The following is a 22,249-nucleotide window of genomic DNA, read 5'->3' as shown; positions in this document are numbered from 1 at the left end:
GAAACTTTTATTTAGAAATTGAAGAAATGTAATTTGAATAACCTCTAAGCCAGAAGGTCCTCCACCACCACAGCCTGCATGCATAACATTTTTCGCCATAGCCTCCCTTGTTTTTTTTCTGCCACCCTAAGCCTCCCTCCCTCAGTTTTGTTCAGAAGAATCGACAGAACTTGAAACTCGTCTCAGATTTTATGAAGTAAGCTTGTGTTGTTGCTAGTGCGTAATTAGCCCACGTCTATAGTAAAACAGAGTAGATTTGTCTTTTTTTATTTTTATGTTTTTGCTAGAAACACAGTAGATTTGTTCATGATTCATAATGCTTCTGCTTTCTTTTTCTTTTTTTTAAATATTTCATTTGATTATATCAACCATCGTCATCTCTCTCTACAGTCTAAACCCATATTACTGGCTTGGTAACCGTGTAAATTCTTTTTTGAGAGAACCATATGAATTCACTGTGAAATATAATCAACATGAAAATGAACAATATACAATCCAAACCTCATTATTTACAACATTGGTTCAGGATTATAAATCCCCACATTATTATATAATTTTATATTACACATAACATACCATCGGTATCAAACAACTTCCATCAAGTACATGAGGTTTATATCCCACTACAGTTTTAGCTTGTCTACTTAAGGCTCCACAATTATCTTCCCAGTTGCATGTCCATCAATACTCTTAGCCCAAGCATCTTCAGCCTTGCTCAAAGGATGCTTCGAGTCGATCACAGTCTTGAGCTTTCCTTCCTTCACTAACTTGACAAGATAATCAAGGTTCTCACTCTTGGCACTCATGAACAGTGGCACCAGCTGCTTCTTGGAGAAGGTGAGTTTCTTCAGAGCAAAAGTAGCAAAGGCACTTGGACTAGGAGTAAGGTCTATAACCTTCCCATTGGCGCTCAAATTAGGCTCAAAAGTTGACCAGGGAATGCCCGTTGAGCAATGGACCACGGCGTCATATTTCCTACCAGATGGACTATTCAGAGCTGCTCCTTCTGGGGTCTTGTAGTCGAGAACCTCATCTGCCCCCAAGCTCTTGACAAATTCGATGTTACGAGCACCGCACGTGGCTGTAACATGAGTGTTTCCAAGCTTTGCCAGTTGGACTGCATACTGACCCACACCACCAGAGGCAGCAGTAATCAATATGTTCTTTTGCTGGCCAGTTCCGTCAAGCTTGACCCCTGCAGCTTGGGTGAGAGCCTGGTGAGCTGTGAGACCAGCAACAGGTAAGCCTGCACCTTCAGCCGCTGAAACTTCAGGTGGCCTGGCAACTGTCAAGCTCTCACTAGCTGCAGCAAATTCAGCCAGTCCACCTCCAGTCTAACAAACAAATGAAATTTATAAGTGAAACTTCCTCGAGAAATGGAGAGCTTAACCAAAGGAATAAAATGAACACTTACAGAATGGGAGAGAAATGCCACAACTTTGTCGCCCGGTTTGAACTTTTGGACCCCTTGTCCAACTTCTACAACCTCTCCAGCAACATCAGTAACTGTTCCCAAGATTGTCATTAGCTAATCAATGTTAACAAACCAACCTATCAGCCATGACTCACAAAAAAACTCTTCTAACAATATATGAATGATATTCATCCATTTCATCCATTTAAAAATCAAAGCACAAATTTGTTTAACTTTTCTACCTCAACCCTTCCAATACTTCCACAAATGAATAAAGTCTGAATGAGAGATTTTACTGAAATATATTAATCCGTAACCATTATGATCACTTTTCAATATTCACTTCTTCATAGATGGCAATCTTTTCAAGACACAGAGAGCATGCTTTATGTTCCAATGATGCAGTAATTAATCAAGATCAAATAGTTTATCAATCAATACGTTCCCAGAAAGTTAACTGTTTCTGGGAACAGGCAAATTATAGTAGAACTTAACAAAATTGAGTAAATGTCACATCACCAAAAACTACAGGCAGTGATAAAAGATTTGCAAAAACAAGCACAGCAGAGTCTGTAAAGAAGGCAGGTAAAAAACTGGAGTCTTCAATTCTTGTCACCGAGAGAGCATTCAATTTTTTATTCATTTTTCAGTTGTATGATATCATGTTGGTCATCCCAGAAACACCAGTGTGCCGAAAAGGCATAACCGTTTTTTTAAGTGGTGATTTCCCCACTCCAATTTTATCCACTTACACTCCATTTTATAACTAAAAAAGGAGTGTAAGTGGATAAAATTGGAGTGGGGAAATCATTACCCTTTTTTTTTTGGTGTTGTGGAATAATTTCTATTGAGTGGTGATTTCCCCACTCCAATTTTATCCACTTACACTCCACTTTTTAACTAAAAAAGTTTTAACTAAAAAAGGAGTGTAAGTGGATAAAATTGGAGTGGAGAAATCATTACCCTTTCTATATTATAATGTCAAAGATGCATAGATCTGAAATACACAACTATAAACACCAGGCAAAACAGCACTTACCAGGTGTATGAGGGAATTTGCGTGGCATAAGAGGCCGAAACATGCCTTTCTGAATTTTCCAATCAACTGGGTTTAAACTAGCTGCTTCCAATTTCAGCAAGATCTCACCTTTCTTTGGAGTGGGGACTGGAACCTCCGCATGCTGCAAACAAACATAAATTATAAACAATTTTTAAGTTCTCTACAAGTTAGTTAATATTCAACACAACCCTGAAGCATTTTCTCATTGGTTGTTCTGTTTCTCGTTTTTCCTCTTGGATTTCATGGCCAAAAATATTTTTGATGCAATCAATTTTAAGCCTGAACTCTCCCACCCGCCACTTTAAGAGTTAATACAGTTTTTTTTCCTTCTTTTACACACCACAGAATATTAAGCGGTTAACAAAATACCAGAAGCAAAAATAACAGCAGGAATGAAAGATGAGAGAAAACAAGTAGATAAAGAAGGAACCTTTAAACCAGAAGCTCCTCCACCGTAGCTGTCGTACTGAACCGCATGTATAAGCTTCGACGCCGTGGCTGCTGCCATACCCTGAGTCGGCAAAGACACGAGAAAGGAAAGATCCAAGAGTTGAACAGAGAGAGAGAGAGAGAGAGAGAGGACGCGTTACTAGATTCTTGTGGAACGATTTTGACGTATAACACCGCATATACCACACGTGGATGCATCTCAAGGTGCCAACTGTAAAATTAATTAAAATGACGGAAATACCCTCTCATTTTGATGTTACCCTGTCATTTTGATGTTACTATGTTTAAGTCATTTTTCTTGATTTTATAATGGGTTGGTCGACAATTGAATCAAATTTTTACGAACCGGTTTTTAGGGCAAAGTTCTACTCATGAGCTCGTATTAGTATCGGAACCTAGTTTCACTCAAGAGTACCTTACAACTCTTGAGTTTCTCAACAAAATAAAGAAAAAGGCAAAAAGTATTAATACATTGTTCTAATGCACATGAAATTTACAGTCCCAAAAAAGTATATGAAGTTTACAATCCTTAATATAAGTACATGTAGTTCACAATTCGAAGATACAATATTTTGGCTACCTAGGGCTCCACAATGATCTTCCCAGTAGCATGGCCATCAATACTCTTAGCCCAAGCATCTTCAGCCTTGCTTATAGGATGCTTTGAGTCAATCACCGTCTTGAGCTTTCCTTCCTTCACCAATTTAACAAGATAATCCAAGCTCTCAGCCTTGGGGATCATGAGCAATGGCACCAAGGACTTCTTGGAGAAAGTGAGTTTCTTTAAAAGAAATGTAGTGAAGGAACTTGCATTTGGAGCAATGTCTATAACTTTCCCTTTTGCACTCAAATTAGGCTCAAATGTTGACCAAGCAATGCCAATTGCACAGTTGATCACAGCATCATATTTCCGGCCAGACGGGCTCTTCAGAGCTGCCCCATCCGGGGTCTTGTAGTCAAGAACTTCATCTGCCCCTAAGCTCTTAACCAATTCGACGTTACGAGCTCCACAGGTGGCTGTGACATGAGTGTTTCCGAGCTTTGCTAGTTGGACTGCATAGTGTCCAACGCCACCAGAGGCAGCAGTGATCAATATGTTCTTCTGCTTCCCAGTTCCGTCAAGCTTGATCCCTGCAGATTGGGTGATAGCCTGGTGAGCCGTGATGCCGGCAACAGGTAAGCCTGCACCTTCAGCTGCTGACACTTCAGCTGGCCTAGCAACCATGAATCTCTCATTACTTGAAGCAAACTCAGCCAGTCCACCTCCACTCTATCAAATATGTAATATCACAACAGACATATTGTGAGGCATATATGACATCATTAAGTACCAAGAACATGAATTTGATATGTGGAAGAAATCCTAATCAGAAACAAGCAAAGGAATAAAATGGCACTTACAAAATGGCTGAGCAATACCACAACTTTGTCACCCACTTTGAACTTTTTGGCTCCTTGTCCAACCTCTACAATCTCCCCAGCCACATCAGTTGCTGTTCCACATAATGCCACCAGCCAACATTAACAAACCAACCAAATCACAAAAAAAGTCATGTGTTTGACCATAAGAAGACGAAAATCAATGCGTAAGTTTCAGAATCAACGGTAACTTGGGATAAGCAGAAGCCTGTTTGCCAACATGTTTATGCACAAAACTGAAAAATTATGCACTCATTACAAATGTCAACAAAAAAAAAAAACAATCACAAACCAGAGTCAAAACAGAATTACCAGGTATTTGAGGGAATTTTCCTGGGAAGAGAGGCCGCAACTGGCCCTTCTGAATTTTCCAATCAACTGGGTTTAGACTGGCTGCTTCCAATTTCAGCAAGACCTCATTTTTCTTCGGGGTTGGGATAGGAACCTCGACATGCTGCAACAAACATAACATTTACATAACAATTTGTAAAAGGTTGCTCCTTTATTGCTGTAATCCAAGCAAAATTAGATTGATGGAAACTAAAAGAAGAATAGGAGCAGATAAAGAAGGAACCTTTAAACCAGAAGGTCCTCCAGCATAGCTGTCGTATTGAATTGCATGCATAAGCTTGGCCGACATGGCTGATGATACACAAAGACAGAGTGACAGAGAGAGACAGAGTTGCGAGATTTCTGAAATTGGGTTCCTTGAGTTTTATGGTACCCCCATGTCACATAAATGACAAACACTAAGGACGCTCATTGTTTTCTTCGCTTTATTTTTTGTTTCTTTTTATTTATTTAGTTATATATAATACAAAAAGTAGAATAATTGGATTGTGTCCGATGCTATAAACCAGAACTTGGTTTGCTTGAGAAGTCATGATGATGATAATTTATACGAATAAATTAATCGTTTATGAGGAGAGGAACTCAAACTGAGTGTACATGAGCAACTATCCTGCCCAACTGCCCTAGCCCACATTGCAACAATGATCATGATTAATAGTGTGGTGTTTGAGCATTTTGTTTGATTAGTGATATATTCTAATTAATATCCCATATAAAACTAGCAGTTGAAAATGAGTATTCATCCCAAATCTTCTCATTTACAATATCCAATCATGAATAAAACCAAAAAGTCCACACATTATTATATTAACACCCTTATTCTGTTGCACATGAATTTTAATACAATCCCAAAAAAAAATCATGAGGTTTAAACTCCCAAGATATTTTGCCTACCTAAGGCTCCACAATGATCTTCCCAGTGCATTGGCTATTGATTCTCTTAGCCCAAGCATCTTCAGCCTTGCTTAGAGAATGGTTTGAATCAATCAGAGTCTTGAGTTTTCCTTCCTTCACCAACTGAACAAGACAATCCAAGTTCTCAGCCTTAGCATTAATCATTAGTGGCACCAGCCTCTTCTTGGAGAAAGTGATTTTCTTCAGAAGAAAAGTAAACAAGGAACTTGCACCAGGAGTAAGGTCAATGACCTTCCCTCTTGCACTCAAATTTGGCTCAAAAATTGACCAAGGAATGGCTGCGGATGCACTGTGGATCACGAAATCATATTTTCGACCTGACGGGCTCTTAAGAGCTTCCCCCTCAGTTGTCTTGTAGTCAAGAACCTCATCTGCCCCTAAGCTCTTCACCAATTCAATGTTTCTAGCTCCACAAGTGGCTGTTACATGAGTGTTTCCAAGCTTTGCTAGTTGGACTGCATAGAGACCAACACCGCCGGCGGCACCAGTGATCAGTATGTTCTTGAGCTGGCCAGTTCCATCAAGCTTGATCCCTGCGGCTTTGGTGAGAGCCTGGTGAGCTGAGAGACCAGCAACAGGCAAGCCTGCACCTTCAGCTGCTGAAACTTCAGGTGGCCTAGAAACTACTGATTTCTCTTTAGCTGCAGCAAACTCAGCCAGCCCACCTCCATTCTATGACAAGAGACAAAAAAATGAGGCCTAAAATTAAGAAGCAGATAAATTTTATCTGTAAAACTTTTAACCATACACAAGTATATCTTCAAGCAAAGGTGAGTGGTGCTTACACTGTAAGTAAGTAAGGCCACAACTTTGTCACCAACTTTGAACTTTTGAACTCCTTGTCCAACCTCTACAATCTCTCCAGCCACATCAGTAACTGTTTTCCATAATACCATCATCAGCCAGAGATAACAAATCAAAAGCCTCCCAGCCTAAAACTTGAACACATATTGAATGCAGAAATCACAAAACAGGTCATCATTTTTCAGCTTAGGAACAATATTTGTTTCAGAATCCAACTAATCCATCTGCCTCAAAACTCTCTCCCAACCAAGACTTCCACATATGAATCAAATGTAAATGAGACATATATGAAACACAATATGAACTGTTATCCTAATTTCTTACAAATGTCACATAGGCTTATATCTGACATGTATATCAGAAAGGAAAAAAAATTGTGAAGTACAGATCACCGGCAAAGGAGAATTACCAGGCGTGTGAGGCAATTTGCGTGGGAGAAAAGGCCGTGCCATGCCTTTCTGAATTTTAAAATCACCTGGATTTAGACTAGCTGCTTCCACTTTCAGCAAAACCTCGTCTTTCTTCGGAGTGGGGATTGGAATCTCAACATGCTGCAACAAAACATAACAAAAGTATAACAGTTGATTAAGGTATAACTCTAGACATAGACAAGGAACACAAAAGGCCTAAAAGAAGCAAGCTGCAAAACAGCAAGAAACAAGTAGTACAATGTCTTAAACCCATTTCTCTTTAAAGCAAGCAGCACAAGCAACTCTCTTCACCAGTTCAGCTCAACATTTTTCACTGGTTGTAAATTCTCTCCCTTTTCCCTTTAGGATCTCAATTTCGAACATGTTTTGATGCACTCAATTTGAAATTGAGACAAATAGAATAGAAAATGTCAGAAGCAAAAAGAAATAAAAATTCAAAGACTTCTACAAGAACATTGGCAGAACACATGAAGGAAAAGGAGCAGATAAACTAAGAACCTTTAAACCAGAAGGTCCATAGCTTTTGTACTGGACCGCATGCATAAGCTTTGCCGCCATGGCTTCCAAACTCGGAGACAGAGAGTGCTAGAATTGTGAGAGACAAGTTTTTGCTGTGACAATGCACCATCAGGCTAACCCCATATATTTATAACAATGAAAACATCATGTGAACTGCCATATATTATACTGTAACGTGTAGAGTTTATAAACTATTATGCTCCTCAAAAGTCAACCTATGAGGAATAATATTGGAGCATTTTGTTTGATTAATGATTGTCTCATAGTTTACAAATTTGAACTTGATTTAATAATTTAATAATTCTATGAAAATTTTATTCCAATCACGTATAAAATAAGAACACAAGAGAATAAAGCAATTGTATTCTGAATTTGTTGTTCTATTTAGCATATTTATCCACAACAGCTTGGCTTGTTCGCCAAGCAAAATCTAACTCAGAATTAATAAACATTAGTTCTTGATCTTATTCTTAATTTGTAAAGGACTTTTGGTACATTAATATTTTATGATGCAAACATCTTTTACAACCAATTAAGGAGGTATTTAAACATAATCAGAGCATTCTCATATCCTAAAGCATCCTTGTAAATGTTCCACAAATCAGTCACCATGGTAGAAATTATCTCAGAGAAACCATCAAAAACCTCTGGGAAATCTGTCAGTAACCCATCAAGCCAAGACCTTGTTTTCTCCTTGAAATTTTCTTTGCTTTCTTTTACAAAATCATAGGAAATAGAGATTAGAAATATACAATCCCAAAATAAGTACATGAAGTTTACAATCCAAAGATACTTTATCTACTTAAGGCTCCACAATGATCTTCCCAATAGCATGCCCATCCATACTTTTACCCCAAGCATCTTCAACCTCAGCTAGAGCATGCTTTGAGTCAATCACTGTCTTGAGCTTTCCTTCTTTCACCAGCTTAACAAGATACTCCAGGTTCTCAGCCTTGGGATTCATGAGCAGCGGCACCAGCTGCTTCTTGGAGAAGGTGAGTGTGTTTAGTACCAAACTAAGCAAAGCGCTTGGACCAATAGTAATGTCTACAACCTTCCCTTCTGCACTTAAATTAGGCTCAAAAGTTGACCAAGGAGTGCCGGTTGCACAGTGTATCACAGCATCATATTTTCGACCAGATGGACTCTTAAGAGCTGCTCCTTCTGGGGTCTTGTAGTCAAGAACCTCATCTGCCCCTAAGCTCTTCACCAAATCAATGTTCTGAGCTCCGCAAGTGGCTGTGACATGATTGTTTCCAAGCTTTGCTAGTTGGACTGCATAGTGACCTACACCACCAGAGGCAGCAGTAACAAGTATGTTCTTGAGCTCACCAGTTCCATCAAGCTTGATATTTGCAGCTTGAGTGAGAGCCTGGAGAGCTGTGAGACCGGCAATAGGTAATCCTGCGCCTTGGGCTGCTGAAACTTCAGGGGGCCTAGAAACTGTCAATCTCTCACTAGCCACAGCATACTCAGCCAATCCACCTCCATTCTTTCAAAATATATAATATGACAACAGAGATAAAGCAAGGCAGAGATTATATCAGAAACAAACACATGAGTTTTGTATGTGAAACTTCTAACCGGAAGGAACAAATTGAGCACTTACAAAATAGTTTAGCAATGCCACAACTTTGTCACCTTCTTTGAACTTTTTGACTCCTTGTCCTGCCTCTATAACCTCTCCGGCAACATCATTAACTATATTCGACAATGTCATCAGTCAAACTTAACAAACCAGCCTACCAGCCTATGACTCAAAGACATCTTATGCACATAAATTACAGAACAAATCATATTTACAAACCATAGGCAAAACAGAATTACCAGGTATGTGAGGGAGTTTGCCTGGGAAAACAGGCCACAATATCCCTTTCTGAATTTTCCAATCAGATGGATTTAGACTAGCTGCTTCCAATTTCAGAACAACCTCATCTTTTTTTGGAGTGGGAAATGGAACTTCTACATGCTGCAACAAACGTAAAAATCTTTAGGCATCCTTGGGCATCTTTAAATTGTCATCCACAAGAGGGTTTTCTGATACTTATTCCTAACCCAGAGACCTTCATCCATCTGACAAATTCTCCAACCAATTTTAGCCAACATTGCTTAATTTTACGAATAAGGGCATATTAGCACAGACAAACAAGTACATATTCCCATGGCTTTATTGCATTTTAAAGCAAGCAGCAACTCAAACAAGTACATATTCCCAGCACTAAGAAATCTTTTCAAAACTTCAATTCAACTATGAAACATTTCCTTGCTGGTTGTTCATTATTTCTCTCAAAATAACAGTGATAACAAAACTGAACAAAAAGAGCAGATATATAAAGAACCTTTAAACCAGAAGCTCCTCCACCATAACAGTTGTACTGAACTGCATGCATAAGTTTGGGCACCACGGCTGCCATACTCAGAGACAGAGAGAATGAAATTTTTGCATCACCGTCAATTGTTATATTGTGAAAAGCTGAATTTATCAATTGTTAGACAATTTTTGTTCTCTTGAGAAGTCAACGATTAAGAGTGATTTTATGGTATAAAATTGATACAGTACAATAATGCTATAAAAATTATATTCCAAATCATACATATAAAACAAGAACACAGAGAGATTAATTAAAGAAAGCAATTGAATATCCTAAGTCTAGTTTTGTCTCATATATGAGGCAGTTTCACATTGTACTGAACAAATCCTCACAAATATAAGCAGTGCAATAAAATATACTATGGTCAATCGCGTGTTACTAATTTCAAGCTGTTAATGCATCTTGGCCTTATTGTGGATCCACACGCATCTATGACCAAAGTGCGTGAGTGACTGACTGTAGCACTCCTCCGAGGCAACATGGGAGACCCTCACACATAGCATGAAATACAACAAATTACCCACAAAAATGGTTCTTAATTATTTATTAGTAATTCCTATACCTTTTCAAGTAATCTAAGACAGATTATTAGTTGGCATGATGCTTTTCGAAATCTCAAAATTGATACACATTTGTTCATGTACTTTATGAGCCACACATCTTTTACAATAAATTGAAGAGGTATTTCCAAATAATTAAGCATTCTCTGCAACATATCCAAAAGCATCCTTGCAGTTGTTCCACAAATCAGCCACCATGGTAAAAATCATCTCAGACAACCCTTCAGAAACCTCTGGAACATCTGTGAGCAACCCATCAAGTGAAGTCTTTGTTTTCTCCATGAGATCTCCAATCGCAGAAGTTGTAACTCCAGCAGACCCAGTGACAATTTCTTTTAGATAATCAAAGATAGTAGAAATTAGAGCACTTATTGCTTCCATTACAAGGCCCACAAAGTACTCAGAACATGACTTAATGACCTCTGTGACTTGTTGTAATGTGCCATGGATGGCTTGGCCTGGTCCTCTGAATCCATGGATCAATAGCACCAGAATATGGGCAGTACCAGAGAAGATCAACCACGAAACAAAGTTCGATATGAAGCTCAATGCAAAGAAGATGAGTTTGAGAAGGAACACAACCATTTTTGTTGATTGGTTTGAGTCTTGGGATAGCAAGCAGTGCAGGAAACAACTTGGTTTGTTATATATATATATATATATATATATATATATATATATATGTGTGTGTGTGTGTGTACAGAGTTGAGGTCACACGTTTACTAATGAAATGGGAAACCCATTAGTTTAATTTGTTTGTTCTAGTTTTTATAAGGAGCAGTTGTTGTATCACCATCTTCTGGGAAATTTCAATGTCATTAAGAAATAACATTGGAGCTTTCTTAGAGACTGATTCTAACTAAAGATAATAGTAATTAATTAAGTAAAAAATGGTCTTCAAAGTTATGTTTCTGGAATTTCCACGTCTGTAGATAGTTATCTTATATCTGCTTATAAATTAATCCACTCCCTTGACTTTGAGAGTCAAATGAGAGAGAGTCTTACCCCAAACATAATTCAATCAAGTGGGTGTTTGCAACTAAGTAAATATGAGTTGTCTCACACATAATGTAAGCCCTGGAGCAACAGAAACATCTGAAATACTGTCAAATACTTCTAACAGTTGAAAATGAACATTTAGTCCCAAACCTTCTCATTTACAATATCCAATGATGCATAAAACCAAAAAGAAAAAGAAAAATCCACACACTATCAAATACCTTATTCTTTTGTACATGAAGTTTACTACAATTGCAAAAAGTTTCATGAAGTTCACAATCCTAGTAAATTTTGTCTACTCAAGGCTCCACAATGATCTTCCCGGTGCATTGGGTATTGATTCTTTTAGCCCAAGCATCTTCAGCCTTGCTCAGAGGGTAGTTTGAGTCAATTACTGTCTTGAGTTTTCCTTCCTTGGCCAACTTAACAAGACAATCCAGGTTCTCAGCCTTGGCACTTATAGCCAGTAGCACCAGCTTCTTCTTGGAGAAAGTGATTTTCTTCAGAACAAAAGTAAACAGATTACTTGCACCAATAGTCAGGTCTGTTACCTTCCCTCTTGCACTCAAATTTGCCTCGAAAACTGACCAAGGAATGGCTGATGATGCACTGTGGATCACAACATCATATTTTCGACCTGACGGGCTCTTCAGGGATGCCCCTTCAGGTGTTTTGTAGTCAAGAACCTCATCTGCCCCTAAGCTCTTCACCAATTCAATGTTCCGAGCTCCACAGGTGGCGGTAACATGAGTGTTTCCAAGCTTTGCTAGTTGGACTGCATAGAGACCAACACCACCGGCGGCACCAGTAATCAGTATGTTCTTCAGCTGGCCAGTTTCATCAAGCTTGATCCTTGCATCCTTGGTGACAGCCTGGTGAGCTGTGAGACCGGCCATAGGTAAGCCTGCACCTTCAGCTGCTGAAACTTCAGGAGGCCTAGCAACTACTAGTTTCTCTTTAGCTACAGCAAACTCAGCCAGTCCACCTGCATTCTATCAACATGTAACAGTTCATATGATCAGTAACAAAAACAGAAGTTTAATATCTTCAACCAAGGCATCATGATTGGAATAAAATGAGCACTTACACCAAAGCTCAGTAATGCCACAACTTTGTCTCCCACTTTGAACTTCTTGACTCCTTGTCCAACCTCTACTATCTCTCCAGCTACATCAGTAACTGTTCCCCATAATGTCATCAGCCAAAGTTAACGTTAACAAATCAAACGACTGGCCTAAGATTCGAAGACACTGAATGCATACACAAAACTGATCTCATCTTTGTAGTTGCTCATATGGGCAACCAAAAAGCATTTAAACTTGTTTATTTTTGTAGTTACCACTGATTGGGGCAGCGTAAGCAGACGATGGTTTGCTAACATGTTCGTGGACTGAAAAGTTATTCACTCAGTAACTCTCAATTACAAGCCAGTATGTGCTGTTGTGTCCTAATTTCTGTTTACAAATGTTGAATAGGCATAGATCTGACATGCTAACAAGGCATTGTCTAGCAAAGAAAAGATTGTTAAGTGCAGACCACTGGAAAAAGAGAGTTACCAGGTGTGTAAGGCAATTTGCGTGGGACAAAAGGGCGCACCAGGCCTTTCTGAATTTTAAAATCACTTGGATTCAGACTAGCTGCTTCTATTTTCAGCAAAACTTCATCTTTCTTCAGAGTGGGGATTGGAATCTCAACATGCTGCAACAAACACAACACATATAACAGTTTACTAAGGCAGCTCCAAAACAGCAAGAAACCAACACAAGGAAGGACAAAGGAAACCAGAAAAACCAAGCAAGGCTAACAATATATAACAAAGTCTCAAAGAAACAAGTAGTTCAATGTCTCAAAGTCTTAAAAGCCCTGTCCCATGGCTGTATTGCTCTTTAAGCAAGCAGCACAAACAAGTAAATATTCACAGCACCAAAAAGTCTTTTCACAAGTTCAGATCAACCATGATACATTTTTCATTGGTTGTCCATTCTCTCCCTTTTCTCTTTAGCATATTAGTATCAGTCAATTTCTAAACTCTTAAAATAACTAAATGTAAAACTGAGACGAAATAGAATATGAATATGTCAGAAGCAAAAATCAAAAAACAAAAAACAAAAAACAAATATCCAGGAATTCTACAAAAGCATTGGTTAAAAAAATATAAAGAAAAGGAGCAGATTCACAAGGAACCTTTAAACCAGAAGGTCCTCCACCATAGCTTTTGTACTGAACCGCATGCATAAGCTTTGCCGCCATGGCTGCCAAACTCCGAGGCTGAGAGGGTGAGAATTGTGAGGGAGAAATGTTTGAAATGCACCATTAAGTGAATCCTATCTATATACCAATGCCCCCCATCATGTGAACTGCATATATTATTCTGCAATTTGCTCAGTTTATAAATTGTTGGAAAACTTTGTGCCACATAAGAAGTCAACCTTTAAAATTGTTGTATTGCAGCCTTTGTTTGATTGATGATTATTGTGGAAGCAAAATATCTCACCCTGGTCAAATAATTAGGTCAATCGATTTGGGAATTATTTGACCTAATTAGGAGTTACCTAACCTAATTGGGAGTTACCTAAGTTAATTGGGAGGTTATTTGATTTAGGAGGGTGTATTCAATTGAGATTTTAAACGACTACTTATGGATAAATAAGTCCAGTGGATTTTAAAAGACTATTTAGGAACATAATGACTTGGAAGGACTTTTTTAAAGATTTTTTATATTCAGGATTTTTTATGTTTGGATTTTAAAGATTTATATCATAAGAATTTATAAGATTGGGAAGGACCACATGGATTTTTTATTTGTATGATGCTAACTAATGAGATTGGATTTTCTGCTCATCCTTACATAAAAAGATAAAATTTATTGCATGTCGTTTTCTTCATGACTTTTAAGAAACAGAGTAGTCTTGGCTTGCAAGTTGCAAAGATGAAATTTATTACATGTCGTTTTCTTCAAAACAGAGTAGTCTTGCCTTGCAAGTTGCAAAGATAGAATTTATTGCATGTCGTTTTCTTGCAAGTTGCAAAGATGGAATTTATTGTATGTCGTTTTCTTCATGAAGGGCCATAGACACAGATCATATACAAACATGGCATATAACAAATATATAGACAATAAACGCAAGAAGACATAGCACGAGAAGGAGGCAATACCTTGTTGAAGAGATGTTTATCTTCACGAAGAGATGTTCGTCTTCTCTAGCAGAAAAAAAAATCTCATGTGAAAAGTCTGATGGGTTAGGGTGGGATTTTTTTATAGGGTTTGGTAGTTATACCTCCCACTAAAAAGTCACACCAATTCCCTATTTAAAAAAAAAAATCCTTCGAAATTAGTAAGTTTTTGAATACCAAAAGACTTTTTGTTACTTGTTTAAAGTCTTGATTGAATACCACTAGATTTGGACACCCTCTTTAAAAAATCCTAATAGTCCTGATTGAATACCACAAGACTTGTTTAGATTATTTAAAAGTCTTAATTGAATACCACAAGACTTATTTATCCCAAAATAGTCTTTTAAAATCCTAATTGAATACACCCCCCTTAAATGGGATGTATCTTATTCTTAACTTAATTAGGGATTTGATTATCAAATCCCTAATTACACCAACCTCACCAAATCAGGGAATAATTCCTTTCCATCTGTGGAATTATTCGTCTAAAACCCTAGCATCCGAGGATCCTGTAAATACTTGGCTACGCACAAGGGTTGAGGTACGTCTAAATTCCTACTGAAACTCTGCAGAAATTATCCCTCACTAACCCTAGCCGCCATACTCTTTCTCTCTCACACACAAAGCTCCGGCCACCACACACGGCTCCGGCCACTTAGTTTTCCTTCAAACACCCAACCTAACTTAGGCATCGGAGGGCCTTTGGCTAACACCCCTCGGATGTGGTCTTTTTACTCCGGTTTGTTTTGTAGGGAGAAAGAGAAGCGAAGAAGACAAAGGAATCTTAGATGAATATTTTTGTGGAACAAAAATCGCTCTCACAATTATCTCATTTACAAAATTGAACTTTTTTATTTGTCAGTACAGTAATCTATGAAAATAGTAGTTCAATCACATATAAAATAATAACAGATTTAGAATAAAGCCATCGTTTTCAGAACTTGTTGTTCTATATATATCTATAGGGCTTGACTTGGTCATTAAAGCAAAATCTAACCCAGCCGCAGACTATATTCCAGAAGCTCCTCCACCATAACTTTGGTTTACTTAATAAGTCAACGTTGAGGTTTGAGCAATTTGTTTGATTAAAGGGTTATTTCATAGTATAAAATTGAAATCTCCACAGTACAATAATGCTAGCTAGGAAAATTATATTCCAAATCATACATATAAAACAAGAACACAGTGAGAACAAAGTTAACAATTGAATATCCTATGTTTGTAATTTTGTCTCATATTTGAGACATCTTCACATTGCACTGACAAATCCTCATACATATAAGCAATCAAGTACAACCGCGAATCGAGTGCTACTAATTTCTAGATGTTGATGTATGTAGACCCTATGGTAGAATCCACAAGCATCTATGGTTAGAAATCACTTAAGCGGGTGAATGACTGACTGTAGCACTCCTCCAATGTAACATGGGGGTTGTGGGAGCAAATTTCCTCCCACGGGAATATTCGCCTAAAGATTCCTTTGTCTTCTTCGCACCTCTCTCTCCCTGCAAAATAGATCGGAGTAAAAGGACCACACCCGGGGGGTGTTGGCCAAAGGCCCTCCGATGCCTAAGTTAGGATGGGTGTTTCAAGGAAAACCGGGTGGCCGGAGCCGTGTGTGGAGGCCGGAGCCTTGTGTGTGAGAGAGAGAAAGAAGATGGTGGCCAGGGTTTGTGAAGGATAATTTATGCAGAGTTTCAGTAGGAATTTAGACGTACCTGAACCCTTGTGTGTAGCTAGGTATTTATAGGAGCCTCGGAGGCTAGGGTTTCAGAGGAATAATTCCGTAGATGGAAAGGAATTATTCCTCCCCGATTAGGCGAGATTTGATTAATTAGGGATTTGATTTATTTGATTTAAATCAAATCCCTAATTGGGGTAGGAATAAAATCAATCCCCATTTTAATTAGGTAATTGCCAATTTAATTGGGTAACTCCCAATTAAATTGAGTAACTCCCAATTAGGGCAAATAATCACCAAATGGAAGGAATTATTTGACCTAGGGTGATTTAATTCGGTTCCCACAAATGCCCCCCAGCTTCTGCATGGCACGTGGTGGCATGTAGGAGATGTGAATTATCTGTTGGGCTGTTCAGCTGTAACTGGGCTTCCTTCTTGGATTTGGGCTCCTGAGTTGATGAGGTATTTGACTTGCCAATTGGACTTTGGCTTGGGCAGTCTAGCTGTAGATCTGCCCACGATGAAGTCGCAGTCTCATGATCAAGGAATACGTCTCCACAGCCAAAGCAGCCGAGACCTTCTTCTGCCACGAGCAAGTCTTCCTCAAGGAGGGTCTCGTCTGCTGAGAATGTCCTTATGGGAGTTGCTCATGCCTCGTTTGCTAGGATCAAGCGCCTCGTCAGCGTGAATAGTAAGCATGTCAATAGCATACAGGAGGTTCGGGATATTCTGCTCAAGTCTCCGGTTGAACTACCCAAAATCAGTGATCTGCCTTATAAAGAGGCTGCATAGAAGCAAGGTTTGGGTTGCCTGCACTGATCCGGGGATCAAACTGAGAAGACTGTGCCTCTGTTCAGCAGTCACGACTCGTCTGCAAAGCCACGAACAGTCAAGCGCGGAGCTGACTCAATGTTGCAAGTTGTAGCCAAGAGAGATAAAAAGTCGTCTGCTCGAGCAAAAAGTCCTTCAGTTGCACAAACTACCGATCCGGAAGTCGGTGAGAGCTCTGCTGGTCAAGTTTGACACTCATGTTGAAGCCACGGAGGCATCCAAGCATGAAATTACTGCTAATGCATACAAGCTGGGATACTTGGACTGCAGGAACGGTGCTCCTCCTTGTTGCTCTCTCGAACATGAAGATGGTGAGCAGCTCTATCTTGACTTGCCCCCTGCTCAAAGTGAGCAGTTCAATGCTGTGGATGTAGAAGCAGTTGAAGAGCAGGTAGCTGATGAAGCTGCAATGCAGGAAGACGACGCCAAAGGTGGCGCGACTGATGAGATTAGGGCAGATGCGGAGGAGGAGGCAACTGGGGCTGCCGAGCAGATGATGCCGGTTGAGCAAAATCAGGCTCATTTCTTGTTGAACTTGGCTGGTTGGCAGCTTTGTAATGGAATTTTCAGTTGTCTTTCAAACTTCAATTCTCATTGTATCTTGTAAGTGTATGTCCGGAGACATAGCGCTTGAAAGAGACTCCACTGAATTTGTACTCGAGAAGTAGCTTGTCTACAATGGAGGTAAGGCTTGTAGCCTGTGTACGCATGTCGGGGACATAGCGCTTGAAAAATGCTCCATTGAGTTCGTGCTTCGAGGAGCAGCATGTCTGCAATGGAGGTGGGGCTTGTCGCCTGCGAGTGTATGTCGGTCACATAACACTCGAAAAGTGCTCCATTGAGTTCGTGCTTCGAGGAGCAGCTTGTCTGCAATGGAAGTGAGGCTTGTCGCCTGCGAGCGTATGTCGGGGACATAACACTCGAAAAATGCTCCATTGAGTTCGTGCTTCGAGGAGCAGCTTGTCTGCAATGGAGGTGGGGCTTGTCGCCTGCGAGCGTATGTCGAGGACATAACACTCAAAAAATGCTCCATTGAGTTCGTGCTTCGAGGAGCAGCCTGTCTACAATGGAGGTTCCATTGAGTTCGTGCTTCGAGGAGCAGCTTGTCTGCAATGGAGGTGGGGCTTGTCGCCTGCGAGCGTATGTCGAGGACATAACACTCAAAAAATGCTCCATTTAGTTCGTGCTTCGAGGAGCAGCTTGTCTACAATGGAGGTTCCATTGAGTTCGTGCTTTGAGGAGCAGCTTGTCTGCAATTGAGGTGGGGCTTGTCGCCTGCGAGCGTATGTCGGGGACATAACACTCGAAAAATGCTCCATTGAGTTCGTGCTTCGAGGAGCAGCTTGTCTGCAATGGAGGTGGGGCTTGTCGCCTGCGAGCGTATGTCGAGGACATAACACTCAAAAAATGCTCCATTGAGTTCGTGCTTCGAGGAGCAGCTTGTCTACAATGGAGGTTCCATTGAGTTCGTGCTTCGAGGAGCAGCTTGTCTGCAATGGAGGTGGGGCTTGTCGCCTGCGAGCGTATGTCGAGGACATAACACTCAAAAAATGCTCCATTGATTTCGTGCTTCGAGGAGCAGCTTGTCTACAATGGAGGTTCCATTGAGTTCGTGCTTCGAGGAGCAGCTTGTCTGCAATGGAGGTGGGGCTTGTCGCCTGCGAGCGTATGTCGGGGACATAACACTCAAAAAATGCTCCATTGAGTTCGTGCTTCGAGGAGCAGCTTGTCTGCAATGGAGGTTCCATTGAGTTCGTGCTTCGAGGAGCAGCTTGTCTGCAATGGAGATAAGGCTTGTAGCCTGTGTGCGTATGTCGGGGACATAGCGCTTGAAAAAAGGGCTCCATGAAGTTTGTACTCGAGAAGTAGCTTGCCTTCAGTGGAGATAAGGCTTGTAGCCTGTGTGCGTATGTCGGGGACATAACGCTCGAAAAAGGCTCCATGAAGTTTGTACTCGAGAAGTAGCTTGCCTTCAGTGGAGGTAAGGCTTGTCGCCTGTGGGCGTATGTCGGGGACATAGCGCTTGAAAAAGGCTCCATGAAATTTGTACTCGAGAAGTAGCTTGCCTTCAGTGGAGGTAATGGAGGCTCGTCGCCTGCTTGGAGTTGAGCTGGTCAGCTGCAACTCGAACAATGGCCTTCTTGTTGTAGTAAGATGCCAACTGCTATTGGGAAGCTCGAACAATGGCCTTCTTGTTGTAGTAAGATGTGAGCTACTGTTGGTAAGTTGCAACTCGAACAATGGCCATTTCTCGTTCTTCTTCGAGCAGATCAAGGTTGACTTTCATCTGCTTGTAGTTTTGGTCAAGACTGCCCACCTCAATGCTCATGGAAGGGACTGTGATGTGTGGGGGGATGATTGCTTCTGTCCCATAGGCTAGAGAAAATGGTGTCTCGCCGGTTGATCTCCTTTTGGTTGTGCGATAAGCCCACAGGACTCCTGGAAACTCGTCGACCCATTTTCCTTTCGCGCCTTCCAGTCTTTTCTTCAAGCAGTCCAGCACGATCTTGTTGGATGCTTCTGCTTGGCCATTGCCTTGCGGGTATCTGGGGGTTGACAAGTACTGTTTGATGTCATACTTCGCAAGGAACTCAGTGATTTGCCTGCCCAGGAACTGTGTACCATTGTCAGTGACTATCGACTGCGGCATCCGAACCGGCAGATGATGTTCTTCCAGATAAATCGTTTGACATCAGCTTCCTTGGTAGAGGATAAAGCCTCGGCCTCGATCCATTTGGTGAAGTAATCCGTGGCGACGATCATCATCTCCTTGTTGGCAGGTGCTGTCGGCATAGGTCCCACCAAGTTGATGGCCCATTGCATGAAAGGCCATGAACTGTTTTGCGGATGGTATTCCTCAGTTGGCAAGCCAGGGATCGACTTATATCGTTGGCACCGATCACATCTTTGAGCATACTCCGTGGAGTCTTGGCGCATGGTAGGCCAGAAGTAGCCTATGTTGAGAGCCTTCTTGGCAAGCGATCTGCCCCCATCGTGATTTCCACATTCGCCGTCGTGTATTTTGCAAAGAACCTCGAGCGTCTGCGGGTACTTGATGCAAGTAAGGTGAGGGCCGGAGTATGATCTGCAAACAAGCATGTCACCTTTCATGTAGTACCTCGCAGCCTTCTGTTTGATTTTCCGAGCCTCGGACTTGTCCTTGGGTAAGTTTTCGTTAACCAGGTAGTCAATGATGGGGTCTTGCCAGCTAGGATCCTCGTCGATCTGCATCAAATTTGGCTGTTCTGCCTCTTCTATGCTTGGCTGGTCAAGGTGCTCGACCGGGATAGAGCGTCTGAACTGGGTATCAAGCGCTGATCCTAAGCTCGCCAGTGCGTCTGCATGCGCGTTCTCTGCTCGAGGCACTTGTTGGATGGTGAAGGTAGGAAACGCCTTCAACAGCTCTTGGACTTTGTCAAGGTACAAGATCATCCTTGGGTGCTTCGCCATGTATTCTCCTGAGGCTTGATTTGTGATCAGCTGGGAATCTGAGTAAATGGCCAGCTTCTTGATTGACAGCTCCTTTGCCAAGCGCAAGCCAGCGAGCAATGCCTCGTATTCTGCCTCGTTGTTTGAGGCTGGGAAGCCAAGCGTGATAGCTTGCTCCAACAGGGTTCCATCCGGAGTGATGATGACGACACCTGCCCCAGCTCCTTTTTGGTTCGACGCTCCATCTACGCGCAACTGCCACATGTCTCTGGGTTGGTCAGGTTCATCGGAGGTCTTGTCTGCTCTCGAACTTTCCTTCTTTTTGCTGACCAGCTTCTCTTCTTCAGCCGATGGCGTGAATTCTGCGACAAAGTCTGCCAAAGCTTGGGCTTTTATTGCCGTCTTCGGCCGGTAGAGGAGGTCGTATTGGCTTATCTCTATAGCCCACTTCATGAGTCGTTGAGACGCGTCAGGGCAGTGCAGGATTGACCTCAAAGGAAAGTCGGTCATGACGATGACTCGATGAGCTTGGTAGTAGGGTCGCAGCTTTCTCGCGGAAACTACAAGGGCCAAAATGAGCTTCTCCAATTTTGGGTAGCGAGCCTCAGCATCGAGAAGGGCTTTTGACGTGTAGAATACCGGATGTTGGGCCCCCAGTTCTTCTCGGATGAGAGCTGAGCTGACGGCTGAGTTGGACACCGCCAGGTACACGAACAAGTCTTCACCAGGAACTGGCTTCGAGAGCAGGGGAGGTGAAGTGAGGTAAGTCTTCAAATTCTGGAAAGCTTCTTCGCACTCCTCGTCCCATTTATCTCTTTACCCCTTCTTTAAAGCCTTGAAGAATGGTCTGCACTTGTCGGTGGATCTCGAGAGGAATCGTTTGAGGGCCGCTACTCTGCCCGTCAGACTTTGTATTTCCTTTACTGTTGAAGGTGACTTCATCTCGAGAATGGCCTTGATTTGGCGTGGGTGCGCCTCGATACCTCGTTGAGTTACTAGGTATCCCAGGAATCGACCGGACGATACACCGAACGTGCACTTACTTGGATTCAACTTCATGCGATACTGGCGGAGCAGGCTGAACGCCTCAGTGAGGTTCTTGATGTGGTCTGCTCGCTTAGGGGCTTTGACCAGCATGTCATCCACTTAGACTTCCATGGTCTTGCCGATCTGCTCCTTGAAAATTTTATTCACGAGCCTTTGGTAGGTTGCTCCGGCGTTCTTCAGCCCAAAAGGCATGACCTTGTAGCAGTAGGTCCCTCTTTCTATGATGAAAGAGGTCTTCGCCTTGTCATCTTCGTACATTAGGATTTGATTATAGCCGGAGTAGGCGTCCATGAAGCTGAGCAGCTGATTGCCGGAAGTTGAATCCACGAGCTGATCAATTCTCGGCATTGGGAAGTTGTCTTTTGGGCAAGCTTTGTTGAGGTCGGTGTAGTCGACACAAACTCTCCATTTGCCCTTTTCCTGCTTTGCCACCAGTACAACGTTGGCCAGCCATTCTGAGTAGGAGACCTCTTCAATGAAGCCGGCAGCTAAAAGCTTATCGATCTCGGCTTCGATGATCGCAACTCGCTCGGGAGCGAAGTTGCGTCTCTTCTGCACCACGGGTTTGCTGACAGGGTTGACATGGAGTCGGTGGCAGATGATGTTCGGGTCGATACCAGGCATGTCAGATGGCGACCATGTGAACATGTCTTTGTTCTTTTGGAGAAAGGTGGTCAGCTCCACCTTCTCGTCTAGGCTTAGGCGCGAGCCGATCCGCGCTTTTTTGTCTGGCTGGTCAGGATCGAGGGGTACTAACTCAACGTCTTCCTCAGGCTTCCAACCTTGTTCAAGG

General features: G+C 41.5%; 6 protein-coding genes across 6 annotated transcripts; all 6 read right to left on the bottom strand.

The window, feature by feature from the left end:
• Positions 1–465: 465 nt before the first annotated feature.
• Positions 466–3,068, bottom strand: LOC110757015 (chloroplast envelope quinone oxidoreductase homolog). The gene is made up of 4 exons (XM_021958529.2): positions 2,905–3,068; positions 2,454–2,595; positions 1,415–1,506; positions 466–1,334 (listed from the first exon to the last, which is right to left on the bottom strand). Exons 1-4 carry the CDS (start codon positions 2,980–2,982, stop codon positions 645–647), a joined length of 1,002 nt encoding a protein of 333 aa, XP_021814221.2. The 5' UTR covers positions 2,983–3,068; the 3' UTR covers positions 466–644.
• A 328-nt stretch (positions 3,069–3,396) lies between these two features.
• LOC110756999 (chloroplast envelope quinone oxidoreductase homolog) lies at positions 3,397–5,054 on the bottom strand. The gene is made up of 4 exons (XM_021958513.2): positions 4,918–5,054; positions 4,656–4,797; positions 4,326–4,417; positions 3,397–4,194 (listed from the first exon to the last, which is right to left on the bottom strand). Exons 1-4 carry the CDS (start codon positions 4,981–4,983, stop codon positions 3,505–3,507), a joined length of 990 nt encoding a protein of 329 aa, XP_021814205.1. The 5' UTR covers positions 4,984–5,054; the 3' UTR covers positions 3,397–3,504.
• A 399-nt stretch (positions 5,055–5,453) lies between these two features.
• LOC110757016 (chloroplast envelope quinone oxidoreductase homolog) lies at positions 5,454–7,434 on the bottom strand. The gene is made up of 4 exons (XM_088246027.1): positions 7,343–7,434; positions 6,823–6,964; positions 6,395–6,486; positions 5,454–6,281 (listed from the first exon to the last, which is right to left on the bottom strand). Exons 1-4 carry the CDS (start codon positions 7,400–7,402, stop codon positions 5,589–5,591), a joined length of 987 nt encoding a protein of 328 aa, XP_088102153.1. The 5' UTR covers positions 7,403–7,434; the 3' UTR covers positions 5,454–5,588.
• A 401-nt stretch (positions 7,435–7,835) lies between these two features.
• On the bottom strand, positions 7,836–10,908 carry LOC110757014 (chloroplast envelope quinone oxidoreductase homolog). Its single transcript, XM_088245954.1, has 4 exons — positions 9,703–10,908; positions 9,191–9,332; positions 8,973–9,064; positions 7,836–8,855 (listed from the first exon to the last, which is right to left on the bottom strand). Exons 1-4 carry the CDS (start codon positions 9,775–9,777, stop codon positions 8,166–8,168), a joined length of 999 nt encoding a protein of 332 aa, XP_088102080.1. The 5' UTR covers positions 9,778–10,908; the 3' UTR covers positions 7,836–8,165.
• A 458-nt stretch (positions 10,909–11,366) lies between these two features.
• On the bottom strand, positions 11,367–13,676 carry LOC110757012 (chloroplast envelope quinone oxidoreductase homolog). The gene is made up of 4 exons (XM_021958526.2): positions 13,479–13,676; positions 12,851–12,992; positions 12,382–12,473; positions 11,367–12,286 (listed from the first exon to the last, which is right to left on the bottom strand). The coding sequence occupies exons 1-4, from the start codon at positions 13,542–13,544 to the stop codon at positions 11,594–11,596; spliced, it is 993 nt and encodes a 330-aa protein (XP_021814218.1). The 5' UTR covers positions 13,545–13,676; the 3' UTR covers positions 11,367–11,593.
• A 5,516-nt stretch (positions 13,677–19,192) lies between these two features.
• Positions 19,193–20,919, bottom strand: LOC148292655 (uncharacterized). Its single transcript, XM_088245887.1, has 3 exons — positions 20,622–20,919; positions 19,877–20,345; positions 19,193–19,583 (listed from the first exon to the last, which is right to left on the bottom strand). The coding sequence occupies exons 1-3, from the start codon at positions 20,917–20,919 to the stop codon at positions 19,193–19,195; spliced, it is 1,158 nt and encodes a 385-aa protein (XP_088102013.1).
• Positions 20,920–22,249: the final 1,330 nt, after the last annotated feature.

The sequence above is a fragment of the Prunus avium genome, chromosome 8 (assembly GCF_965620075.1).
Source record: "Prunus avium chromosome 8, drPruAviu1.hap1.1, whole genome shotgun sequence".
Taxonomy (NCBI): domain Eukaryota; kingdom Viridiplantae; phylum Streptophyta; class Magnoliopsida; order Rosales; family Rosaceae; genus Prunus; species Prunus avium.
This window is presented reverse-complemented; position numbering and strand designations above follow the sequence as displayed.